Here is a 13,510-nt window from a genome sequence, read left to right as displayed (position 1 = left end):
AGACTGTTGAGATCCAGCCCAAGCACGCACTGTGTTTAAGCTGTAATTCAATGGCAACTCTGCCTGGTGGCGAACTTGCGGCACCTTTGGGGGCTGGCAACCATGTCCCAACCCGTAAAATATGGGTGTCTCCTCCAGAAGCCTACAGTTCTTGCAAAAGCAAAGAGAATCCAGGTGTCAAACAGATTAATGATTAAAAACGAGACCAGGCGACTGCTTCTGACTCCGCTTTTTCAGCAAACATCCCTTTCCTTCCACAGTGACAGAAGCATATAGGAAGTTTCTTCAGTTACAGACTCCCTGTTTGCCTGCACGCCTACAGGAAACTGCTCAGGAAGTCTGACAAGAATTGCAAATTTCAGCACAAACTGAGTGATTCTTACCTTGAATAACACAATGGCATAGTCGTAGATTAACGCCGGGTCCTCGGTCTCCAGGGCGCCCTTGGCGTACCACTCAATCGCCGCTTCCGGATTCTTGGCCACACCTTGCTGGCCCCAGAACAGCATCTGGGCCAGTCGTTGCTTCAAGACAGTAGCAATTTAGAATACTGACTTTCCTGTGTAACACTTCACATAAGACTTTAAAAGTCTTTAAAAGGTAGGAGGACAAAGCTAATTTAAAATGTTTTTATATTGAGAACCAAGAACTAGGCAGACACAGGACACATGTTAGCTTCCAACTGGGGGCCAGAGCCCTGAAGGCGGACTGGTGTAAACATAAGTCCTTCACACAAGCTGGAAATGGTCCGTCGGGGCATGCAAGTGAATGACTCTACCGCACCCAGGGCCACAGCTCGATGGCACTTGGTCAAGAAGCACAACTGTCTCCTCCCTCAAGAGCCCCCTCCTTTGGAAAGTACTGCCCATCCTCTTGGCCCACTGAACAGTGTGGAGGCCTGTGCCCAGCCGTAGTACTGGTTAGAGCAGCCTTCTGCGCTCTTATCTCCTCCTAGCCCAGCGTTTGTCAACATGGCTGGCTCCACCATTAGCCCGAGCCTGGGAGCTCTCTGGGGGTAGGAAGCTCAAGATCTTATTTATCTGCCCTCGTCCCCTCTGCCCTCACCCAGCAGAACTCAACAGAAGCTTGCAGAACAAAGGTCTGCTGAATGAAGGAAGGTAGAGGCGTCCATTGCCAGGAAAGTTCATGCAAGCTGTGGAGCACCCAGTAAACGGCTCTGGCCGCAGCATTTCCAGAACTACACACTGGAATGTCTTCCTGCACTAGGAAGACCAACGAGGCTAGGGACAGGCGCCTAAGATGGGAGCCAGAGGCAATGCCAGTTAACATTCTGGCCCCCTGTGGGCCCCTTATTGTCTTCCCTTCTTTCTGCTTCTCCTCTCATCTCCTTCTCTTTCCTTTCCCTGCAAATACTTAAACTTCCAGCAAAGTACCTCCTGAAATGCCAGGAAGACCTCTACGAAGGGGTACAGACCTCTTACTACAGAGTCTCTGAAATGTCTGATTGTCAATCATTTGTTCTTTTCTGTTTTCTTTCTCTTTCCCATCCCTAGGCTTCTGCCTGCTTAGCAGACCCAGTGGCTCTTCCTGACACTGTGCTCACCAGGAGCACGAAGCAAAGCGAAATCCACCCTTTGGGAAAGAGGCTGGCTTCCTCCCTTCCGGTGCCATCAGCCTTAGCAGGCTCCCACCAAGGCCTTTTCTCCATAGTGAAATCAAGGCAAGAAGTCAGACAGGACACATCCTCCCCTCTGCCCTTTCTTGTACCTCTTAAAAGTCCATCCAAAAGACAAGGCATGTTCACAAGACAGGGTCGATCCTTTCAATCTAATACACCACACGTGCTTTTCTACTGTTCTTCTAGCTGAATTCATGGCCTTATTTTCAATGCCTATCTAATCTCTCCTGCACCCAAGATGCTTCTTTTTATTTCTGATGCACTAAAATGCCTGAGGGTAGTCTTTAGGACTCATTGTAAATATTGTGGACCTCTCTCTTTCTCGACAGGGTAGGACTACATTACCAGCCCACTTGAAGTCAAGAATGACCAAGTGACTTGCTTTGGCCAATGCAGTGTGAGATGGGACTTGTGCCACTCCTGAGCAGAAGCGTTAAGAGCCAGCCTGTGACCTGCCACGGCCGTCGCCCTGCTGCAATGGTTTTGGAATTATGTGTTACCATGAAGCCTCTGTTAGCTTAGGTTCCTAGGGGACCACGAGAGCACAGCCTATGCCAACCCCCACCAGCTGAGTAGTGTGAGCAAGAAATAAATCGGGGTTGTTTTAAGCCACTGAGGTTTGGGATATTGTGTTACCATGGCATAACCTGGTCTATTATAACTGATAGAATTTCCAAGACAGTGGACTGTATCTTTACCTGAGCTGCTGCATTGCCTCGGGTAGCTTCATGCTTCAACCACATAAAGACGTCTCCATCTTCTTTCGTTTGTACCTTGAGTGTTTCATCATCTTTTAGTCTAATTGTTTCAACATATGCCTAAAAAGGAAGAAAGGAAGGAAGGAGGGAGGGAGGGAGAGAATGGAGGCAGGGAGAAAAGAAATATCCAAATGATATGGGTATGCAAAAGACATGACATTATTCATAAACCACCAATTGCTCAAGGAAAAACCATATGAATAATTGAAATACGAGGTGTGTCCACAATGCCATAAGATCAAATTCTTTTCAAATGAATATATCACATCTCATGTATCTGAGTATTTTTGTTCCTATCAAAGAGTCTGCCTTGGAAGGACACAATTTATTCCATTTCCACTTCTATTGCTCAAGCTTGTTCAGAAGACCACTTCTGTGCCAATGATTTCAGAACCAGATTACACACAGCATCAAAAAAGGTAAATCAATATTTTCTAAGTATAACCTTATTATTTTTTTTTATCCCAAAGTGTTATTATCCTGCATGACTAACCCTCCCTATTTAGCAGGCTCAGCTTCAAATATCTTTTGGCTATTTCCAAAAATTAAATCTACCCTGCAAAGAAGAAGGTGCATTAACTCTGAGGATGCGAGCAAGAATGTGCTAGAGGCTTTAACGATGAGCCCAAAGGGAAAGTTCACAAAATGTTCTGAATTTGCACATAGCCTCCCAGTTATCTGACTCCTTTGAAGAGAATAAGACTCATTTTGATGTGTAACTTTTGGCTGTTTAACAAAAAACTGGCCCTGTTGTTTCACGGTCTCCCCTTAAATAATGAGCCCTATCTACCCGTGCTGAGAGGGGTTCCTGAAAGGGCTGCCATGCCCAGCGCATGCCACAGGCAGATGGTGAAAAACTGGATCTGGATGAGTCTGGGAAAGAAGCCTCAGAAAACAAGCAGCCTGATTTCCCCTGTGACCTCCTTTGTGGGTTAGTTATGAAAGTATTTAGATTCACAAACTCTAGTCTGCAGCCCCGTTCCTGAGAAGGTCTCTCAGCTGCCTCTGCCCCTTGGCTGCGTGGAGCCAGGGTCCTTTTCAGAGGCATTGGGGGGGTGAGACGTGGGGACTGTGCTAAGACTCAGAACCCAGCAGGTGTCAATTCCTGATGGATGTCTAACCTGGAGAGGCACCAAGCGAATAGCCACAGCTAGAATATGGTGCCCACTACCTTTTATTGAAACCAATATGTGCCAGGTGTTTAACAAACATTTTTTATTTAACCCTCACGACAGGGCTGCAGCCCAAATATCACTGTCCTCAATGGATAAGCAAAGAAACCAAGGCTCAGAAGGTGAAACCATGAACTCAAGGTCACATTGTGGAGCTGGCCCTGGAAGCCAGGCTGGCTTGACTCCAAAGACAGGGCTCTGACCCCCTCCCCCACGATGCTGCCCTCCAGAAAGAAGCCCCTGGAATCCTATCTCATTGAGTCTTTGCCAAGTGTACGGCCAATGAGTGGGCATTTCAGCCCAGACTCCAGGGGACACTCTGTTGTCTGTGATGAGCCTGGAACTGGGCTGAAGCTCAAGCTGCTCAAATAATGGAATTCTCAGCTAGAAGATTTTGTTCAACTGGAGAGTTTGAGTGTTTTAATTTTTACTTGTCTTTCTCCTTTCCTTTTATTCCCTCCTCCTTCACCTGTGACAAGACTTGAATGGAAGACATAACATATGAAGACACAGTTCCCACACCCTGCAGGGATTTATAAATCCCTTATAAATTTATAAATCCTCTTAGGTGTTTCTGCTATGCTGGCGGTGACAGTATATCGTAAGAACCAGCTTAGACTGCATGCCAGGCACTGTTCTAACTGCTTTGCCCAGACTGACTCATTGAATCTTTGCAACCTTATGAGATAGTCACTATCAATAGTCCCATTTCACCCAAGTGGAAACTGAGGCCCAGAGAGCTGAAGTAACTTATCCAAGGTCATATATTAAACATGTTCTTCAAACTTAGGAGTCAAACCCAGGCTGGCTGGCCATGGGGCCCACAGTCTTCGCTCAGCCTCGCCACCCTGTGCAGGACTCATGCATCTGGGAGGAAGCAAATGGCGGGCCGTTTCATTGTGTCCCTCCATAGACAGTGAACTCTATCCACAGTGCCTTGAGGGGGGTCTTGGCAAAGACCACGTTTCCGGGGGACCTGGGCAACCATGCATAACTCTGAAGAACGAACAGTTAGTCTTCGGATCCCTATCCCCTGACCCAGGCCTGTCTCTCTCCTCTGGGAGGTGCCATGAGCTTTACAGCAGGGTGGGGCCATTATAAGCATGAACTTTCACATCTGACTCAGGGGACTTGAATTCTAACTTGCCACTAACTACCTGTGGGCCTTGGACCCCTAACTTTATTTATCTGAGACTCAGTTTCTGCCTCCACGAAATGGAGCTTAGCCTGGTACCTGCTCTACCGAAAGCACTCAGCCTATTAGCCATAACTTTCTACAGCATGAAGAGTTAGAAAGACCTGGGCTCAAATCTAGGCTCTGCTACTCATTTGCTGTGTGACTTTGGGCAAGTTCTTTGGCTTCTCTGAGTCTCAGTTGCCTCATTTGTAGAACGGGAACAACACTCGCACTGACTTCAAAGGATTGCATTTATGTTTTCATAAACATGTGCTTGTTTATGAAAGAGCTTAGCATAGTATCTGGCACATGGAAAGCTCTCAGTAATGGGAACTCATCATTCTTTAGGTCCTTCGTCCATTCTAATATGTAAAAGGCTGGTAGCAGTTTAGAACATTAGTTCTCCTATTGATATTTGCAGTTTTGTAGAGCTGAGAGCCTTACAAAATTGTGGGGATGAAGATCCATCTAAGAAGACAGAAGGGATAGAATTTGAGGAGGCCTAGTGCTGGGAACAGAAACACTGCAGAGAGCACACACTGTGTGCTGGGCTCCACGCAGCACACGTCATGAGGATTAACTTATTTGTGCCGTAAGAACCATGTGAAGTGCAGACCATCATGGCACCCATTTCACAGGTGAAACGGTGTAGAGACAGAGAGGCGAGCGGAATTATCCAAGACTTCACACCCAGTGAACAGCAGACCTGGAACTTGAACCCAGGCAAACGTGGCCCTGGAGCCACATCACAGTTGCCTGCTACACCCAGGCAGGTGGCTGCCTCTCCACAGTTCTGGGGTCACCACAGTGGCAATTTGCACCACGTCAGAGCCACATGCCTAGGGCCTTCTGTGAAAGCCAACCACCTATAAAGCCTTCGGATAAAGAAACAAGCCCTGAAAGGGAACAGTGTGCGGCTACTCATTCATTCAAACATCTCGTGACCAGGAAATGATGCTTCAGATGTGACCAACGAGGAAAAAGTTGTGGGGTGGAGAAGCAACAGTGGGAGCGAGGGTAGGGGCAGAGCTGGTGGAGATGCTATAGGATCCCAGAGTCCCAGACTGACCAGTTCTGGGATCTTGGGTGGCTTCTGGGGGGTTCTTTCTGTTGCTGTGTTGTAAAATCAATGTCTCTAGAATGAATAGTTTGTATCTGACACTGCAGAGTTAAAGCCCACTGATGAGGTCAGAGGAGGTCCAATGTCTGGAGACTGTGCCATCCTCAGGGCGCCCTTGAGCCAGTGTCCGAGAAGGCTCCACGCTCTCCCAGAGGCACTGACACTTCACAGGCTTCACCTCCTCTCTGTCTGCTCAGCCTACAGGCTACAAGGGCAGTGTTCATGCTATGTCAGCTGGCTGCCATTGACACAGTGAAGGCAGGGCGGAGGGGAGAATGGGCAGGGGCTGGGGAGGGTGAAGGCAGTGGTGGAGACAGAGAAAGGAAGAGGGGAAATGAGAGAAAGAAAGAGAGAAGGGAAGAGAGGGAGGGAGAGAGAGAGAGGAAGACAGATAAGGCAGGAAGGAAAACAAGCCCTGCAACTTAGCAGCTGGGAGCAAAGGCTCGCAGCCCCACATTTTCCGGAGCGTCTGCCTTCTCTGGAGCGGTGGAATACGACGGTTCAGCCAGCACTCCCGGGATCTCAGGCGCAGGGTAAGTTCAGAGGCTCCACGTAAACAGCCTACCCCGCCAACCTCCTTCAGGGCCTGTGGGAACCGCCAGCAGGAACCTGCCTCTCAGGGTGTTTAAAATCAGCTATAACGTTTGGCTTCCGATACGGGGGTGTATTTCTTTGCTGAAATTTAACATTTTAGGGATTTTAAAGTAAGAACTGGGGAACACAGCTGTAACAACGGAGAGAAAGGGAAGCAAGTACACCAGATTTCACAGACAGGGATGTCACATACAAGGCTGAATGCAAGAGAGACAGTCTAACGCCAAGTGCTCTGGGTGCTGGCTGTCGACAGTGAACACTGTCACATCCAAAAGCAGTAGAGAGTCACAAAACACTGTGATCCCTTTATGTTTGTCACTGGAGGCTCTGCACTCCTGTCCTATCTATCATCCCAGTGGTAAACAGTGAGCACCAATTGTGTATCAAGCACAGTGCTGGGCACTGGGGTCACTGATATGAATAGACGAGGTGCCTGTCTCAGGGAGCTCACAGTCTCCTGTGGGAGCCAGATCTACAACCCTGTACACAACACTCATCCTAAGAGCCAGGGCAGGGACGTGCCCGGGGGCCATGGCCCCATAGCAAAGGGGAGATCTGGAGGAGGAGGTGATGGCTGAGCCCCGTGTTCAAGGAAGTGAAGAGTCAGCAGGCAGGACAGGAGGAGGGGGTATGGAGAAAGCAAACCAGGCAGAGGAGACCAAGCAGAGCCAGGAGGCGTGAACAGCATGGTGTGGCCAAAAGCTTAGTGTCGCCAGAGTGGGCAGGTGGAGCAAGGAACGTTGAGAGTTGAGGTTGGGGAAGCAGAGAGAAACCAGATCAAGGAATGCCTCCTATGTCGAGCACCGAGTTGGACTTAGTGCTTCTTGGTCAGTACTTCCCAACACTGGCTGAATATGATGATCATTTGAGGAGCTTTGAAAATACACACATACACATAGACGAATATGATATGGCTGGGACCCACCCATTATCACTGCAATAAGACTATGGGGTGGACCCCGTGCATGGGTATTCTTGAAGCCCCCAGGTGATTCTGATGTGTGGCCAGGTTGAGAACCTCAACTGTCCACAGCCCACTTTGTGCTTGGTGAGAAGAGAATGGGAAGGGACAAGACAAGTGACAGGAAGACCAGTCAGGAGGCATGCTAGTTTGCTAGGGCTGCCATAACAAAATACCACAGACTGGGTGGCTTAAACCACAGAGATTTCTTTTCTCGCAGTTCCAGAGGCTAGAAGTCCAAGATCAAGGAGTTGGCAGCTTTTGTTTCTTCTGAGGGCTCCCTCCTTAGCATGCAGATGGCCACCTTTTTGCTGTGTCCTCATATGGTCACCCCTCTGTCTGTTTTGTCAGTGTCCTAATCTCCTCTTCTTGTAAGGCTGTCAGTCACATTGGATTAGGGCCACCTAATGACTCCGTTTTAACTTAGTCACCTCATTAAAGGCCCTGTCTCCACATACATTCATATCGTAGTGTGAGGGCTTTGACATATGAATTTGGGTCCATAACAAGAGGCTGTCACAGTGGCTCAGGGGAGAGATGATGAAGGACAAATGTAGGCTGTGGCAGCAGGGATGCAGACGGGAGCAGGGGGACATTGGCATGTAAAGCTGTTGGGGGCTGTAACTGATGGGATTACGGAGGGATAAGAGAGGACTCAGTTGCTACCGTGAACAATGGTGCCATTGGTTGAGGTGTCTCTGGGGAACGGAGAGGAGATGAGGTGGTGTGTTTTCTTTGTGGTATGTTACAGTGGCAGAAGCGAGCTTGTAAGAACAACCTCAGCCGGAGAGGAAGGTTTTAGTGTCATCAGTATGTGGCAGGCATTGAAACGAGGGGTGTGGATGGGACCCCTGCCCCTCTAGAAGTTGTAGAGAGAGGAGGGTGGGGACCAAACCTTGCAGAAAAGCAAATTCTGAGGAGTGGAGAGAAGGAGACAAACTCATTCGCAATTAAGCCACAAAAACAAACAAAAAACCCTATTATCTTCTTTCTCTTTAACCGGAAGCAAAGCCCCACTAAATCATGAAGAAGTGACGTGAAGCGAGATTACTAATAAAGAAGATGCATTGATTCGAACCACGAGTTACATAAAAAAGAAAATGAAACAAGAATCAAGAAAGGAGCTTCTGACAGATCCTTGGTTTGTTAATTAGAGGTCTGGCTTTCCATATCTCATTTGTTACGTGTTGCTGGTGAATTAATAGATTTCTCAACAAAAGGACATTTAAATCAACGTACGACACCTGCTTAAATTCTCAAGAAGCCATTAATTACACATTCTTAAGAAAATGAGCGATGATACAACTCTTCTAACTGTATAATTCGTATCTGTGATTCTTAATCATACGACTTTTCAGCTGCAAGACGGATCTTTCCTATTCCTCTTCTCTGGTTCAGACCAATTAAACATTTTCTTTCATAATCATAACATTTCATATGCCAAATCTTCAAAAGAAAAGGAGCTTGTTAGCAACATACCATTTCCCATTGCTAATTTATGCTGAATCAGAATTCTTAAAAGTATAATATACACATATAGGGCATTATTAACACATTCAGGCTTAGTAGAACAATGGCAATATTCTTTTGTGGCTTGATTTTGTATGAATGTTTTTTCAGAATAATTCCTTTTTTTAAAAAAAGTTATCAATTAAACAAATTAATTCCTGTCAAACTGAGGTCAAATTTTACACATAGCTTGTATACACTGAGAGAACACAAATGATAATGATGAGTGTGCACGTTTCTTCAGAAGAAATCATTATTTCCTAAAGGAGTTAGGGTGTATATATAGACAGCCTTTTGGTGTGTTATAGATTGACTCGTGTTTAATGTTCACTGACACCGTATATCTTTGAGTCATTTATTTCATAACCATAGAGTGGCCACTGTAGGTTTCTTTTCCAGAAACCATCCGTTCTCAATCATCAAAGCACACATTTTCTGCACTGCAATTTTCTTAGCACAATCCAGGAGCAGCGCTGGGGAACAGTGAAGGGTCTAGTTCCCAGTTAGCTGCTCAGCCCAAGTTTCTACAATCCTGACCCAGCCAGGCTTGTCCCTAAATCTCCCCAAGCATAAACAGGGAAAATCAAGAGTTTACAGTGCAGACCAGAGCTGAATCCAGCCATGCCATTCACGTACTGTCTATGGCTGCGCAAACCCAGGCATCCCATTTGTTTATATACCGTCTCTGGCACAAATGAGTAGTTGCAACAGAAACTATGAGCAAAGCCTAAAATATTTACTATCTGGCCCTTTACAGAAAAAAATTGCCAACTCCTGGCGTAGACTACTGGTACTTTTCAACTCGACCACCTCAAGTGCTATGACCAGGAAAACATCTTAGATCATTTCTGGAGAAAAGGAAACACAAAAATACATTCCAAGAAGCCAACTGCATCACGGTCCACTCCCACTGCATGCAGATCTGCATCATACACTATCACCTTGACTTACATCCTTTCATTCGCTGACCTCAAACAAGTCTGGAAACAAACCATCAGTTGGTCCAGTGTAACACATTAGTTTTTTTTGGTAGATGTGAGTCACTGATTTCTCTGCCCAATGAGTCAATAAGATTTGGGAGCCTGTAAAAGCAGGGGCAGGAGTTAGAGCCCCTTATCCAGTTTTTAACTGAGGACAGGGCAGAGTCTTCAGACATTGCCTGCTGTCAGTCACCTGGGAGCACTGGGCTAGCAAGGTTCACATGATGGTGTCCAGCAGCAGGGACACAGCTAGGGACAGAGTCTGCTTCTGTGTATCATAGACCCTGCTTGCTCATTACATATTGATAGGAACCCTTGATTTACTGCCCCCACTCAATTTGGCTCAATCCCCCCTAACATCTCCAAACCCCACCACTTCACATGGTCTTGGAACAAAGACAAGATGCCTATGTTTCTGGTATACACTTTTTGCAAAATCAACATCTGTCCAGGGCCAAATCTACCCTTCCCCTACCAGTCCTCCCACTCATGGAAAGGTTTCCGTGCATAGATGTAGGATTGCTCCTGCATCCAGCCTGAGAACAGTCAGGAAATATCAATTGGAGAGTACAAGAAAGCTCTTCTCTCCATCTGATTATGCGCATCCTCTGAAGGCCAGTGAACAAACTGGCCACAGGTGCAGACACTTGATTAAACTGTTCTGGAAGCCCTGGGAAACAGGGCCATAACCATTTCCACCCATTTCTCTCCCGTACCTGATCTCCTTGTAGCGTGTGCTGGTCAAGGGGCGTCTTGGTGGCAATGTTGCTGTAGTAGGCGTAGGACAGCTCCCAGTCCAGGGGGTAGTTATCAATACCCTGGTAGTGTTTGTAGCCAAGATTCATTGAGGACAGTCTCTCACTGCCCTGGCCTCCAACCAAACTATACAACATGCCCTGTTTGAAAGAAATGGACAAAGCGTTCACAAGATTGTAAGAAAGGGTCATAAACTCCTCACACTGAAAGGTCATCTGTCCCCATCCCTATATATGAGCCTCTTCATTCCAGAAATATGTTAACATGCCTTGAAAAAAACTGTTAGAAAAGTAGCCCCAACAGCATTCTAACGGTTTGCATATTCCCAGTTATCTGTCCTTCTTAATGCCTAACGGCTTAAAATTCCTTGACTTTTGCCCTTTTCTCAGTGAAAATGGTGGTCTTCCCCTGACTTCTGTCACAGCATCTCTTTGTGTATCTGTCAGCTGTTCTGAGGATCCCTGGTCTGCTTCAGCTACCTCCTCTACGGCCAGATGATCTGAACAGTGGGTCACGTCCCAATCTCACGCTCTCAGAACATTAGTGTTGGGAAAGGTCCTTAGAGATCGACTGGTCCAACAATCTCATTTCATAGTTGAGGGAACAGAGACCCAGAGAGTTGAAGTCAAGTGTCCTTGGCCAACCAGCCACTTTGCGGCAGAATCTTCTGTACTATGCCACCTTTGTGAGGATTGCCTCAGGGACTCAGGAAAGCATGCCACCAATCATAAGCTTCTACAAGCCAGTGACATGCACAAAGAAGTCACTTAAAAGGACCATGGAACCACCAGGGCAGGTCTACACAGTCCATCTCTTCAAACCCAGGATGAACAATTATGTGTGCAAATCTGAAAATTAAAAGCGATCAGGGACCATTTAGTAGTTCTTATAAAAATGTGATTCCAAATGTTAGGCAAGTTGCGTGATAAATTTGGATTCAAAACCACAAACGAAACCGTCTGGTATGGCTTTTATTTTGATGGCAGAAGGCTGGATGTGATGATACTTTGCTAAGAGGTCCAAATGACTTCACTTAACTAAAAATTCATATGGGATGATGCTCTCACAGCCAGAGTAGTCATAAGAATTGACAAGAGGCACCTGTTCTTGAAGGACTGGGATTCTGGGAAGCTCTACCCAAACTTGCTTGTACAGTATACCGATCCTATCCCCAAGCCTCTGTCCGGAAATGGATGCAGCGCCCTTTCCCACTCACTGAAAGCAGGAGATCCCGTATTTAACACAGCCCTAGGATGTTTCTCTCGAGTGTAAAGATTTTAAAGGACTCCACGGGGCATGGATATGTCCGGCTCCCCCTGGGGCATGAGACATTACTCTGCAAATATAAAGCAGGTGACTGACGTTCTTGGACCCCCTGAAATACTCTACCTGCTGCTGATCCCGAGGTACATTTAATCCAGTTTCATAAAAGACTGCGAGGTAGTAGGATGCTTTATGGTATCCACAGCAGCTGGAATCCATCAAAAAGGGGATGACAGAGCTAATTTGGTGAAGACCATCAACGCTGGAGAGACTCCTTACAGCTTTCTCAAATATCCTCCCACCGATTTCTAATACAAATTCATTCTGGTTCCTTGACACTGTAAATAACACAATTCACAGCACACACAATTAATTACCATGGGATCGACGTGGCTTTATAAAGAAGAGGGAAAAGCCAATTAAACCACCTGAGTTATTAATATGGTTGGTCCTGCAGTGCCTTGAAATATACCACCTTCCGGGGAGGTAAATTAAACCCTTGGCGGATGCCACGGTGTCATTCTGTAAATAGCTTTTTCTTTGGCACTAAATGACAGCCTAGTATTCTGGGGAAAAGAATGTACCTTATATAACTGAGAGAGCGCTGAGAGAGAGTAATTTACCACCTAATCAGGACCACCTAAACTTCCAGAGATTCTTTTTTCCCTTCTAAGACTCTCTGAAGAAGAATGTATTTTATCAGAAATAGTTCCTAGGTGCTGCTCTAAAAAGTTAAGAAAAAGAACCTTATTTTGAGATGCTTTCTTATCATCTCTTGCCTCCAGTTTTTCTTGTGGGTCTCTAAATACAATAAAAAGAATGAGTCAACCTTTATTGAGAGCTTACAAAATGCCAAACACTGGGTTATGTGTCTTATGCAAATTATGTCATGCAATCTGGACAATTTTATGAGGTGAGTACTATTATTAGTGTCCTCATTTTTCAAATGAGGAGACTGAAGCCATGAGAAGTCAACTAACCTGTCTAAAGTTACAAAAGCTGGCAAGTGTCTGAGCCAAGTTTTGAATCCAGCTTTGCGGGTCGTGAAACCAGAGTTCCTACTCACTCTGCTACACCCACCTCCTGATTAATAGGCAACCAGCTGTGTTAATAAGTACTTTACCACCATGGGTAGAGACCTCTTTATGCAACTGCTTTAAGCTATACGATACTTCCTCTGACTTAATTCTCCCGCAAATCTGATAAACACAGAAGCCCAAATTAGCAAACTATATGGCCCTATAGTGTAAGTGTTACAATCTTCCAAAGTCTGTCTACATTATTCATCTCTCTTGTTTATTAATTCAAGCAGTGCATGTTTCCTTCCTATTCTGTGCATCTATTAGATGCTATGTTACAACAGACCATGTAGGATTGCAAAGATACTATTTGCATTTAAAGAGATCTGGTCATCTTACTTAAGACTAAAACTTTATCTGCCTAAAAGTTATGTCCAACATTTTTCTTTTATTTTCTTCATTCCATCCCAAATTAAACTGTTGCTAACAACTTTCAGGAGGCAATAAGAGACTCCCTCTATCAGCACTCCACTAAGGAATGAACAGGGATGAGTTCCCACTG

The 13,510-nt window shown here is 45.9% G+C and overlaps 1 protein-coding gene across 1 annotated transcript in view; it reads right to left on the bottom strand.

Annotated features, from left to right (window-relative positions):
• SEL1L3 (SEL1L family member 3) overlaps positions 1-13,510 on the bottom strand; it is a 97,327-nt gene that overhangs the window by 35,205 nt on the left and 48,612 nt on the right. The window contains exons 10-13 of the mRNA XM_070506110.1: positions 12,056-12,267; positions 10,627-10,806; positions 2,338-2,457; positions 384-524 (exon numbers count right to left, since the gene is read on the bottom strand). Coding sequence (XP_070362211.1) covers positions 384-524; positions 2,338-2,457; positions 10,627-10,806; positions 12,056-12,267 — 653 coding nt within the window. The remainder of the gene's footprint in view (positions 1-383; positions 525-2,337; positions 2,458-10,626; positions 10,807-12,055; positions 12,268-13,510) is intronic.

Source organism: Equus asinus, chromosome 3 (genome assembly GCF_041296235.1).
Source record: "Equus asinus isolate D_3611 breed Donkey chromosome 3, EquAss-T2T_v2, whole genome shotgun sequence".
NCBI classification, from domain to species: Eukaryota; Metazoa; Chordata; class Mammalia; order Perissodactyla; family Equidae; genus Equus; species Equus asinus.
The sequence above is the reverse complement of the archived record's forward strand: the minus strand, read 5'-3'. Positions and strand labels throughout refer to the sequence as shown.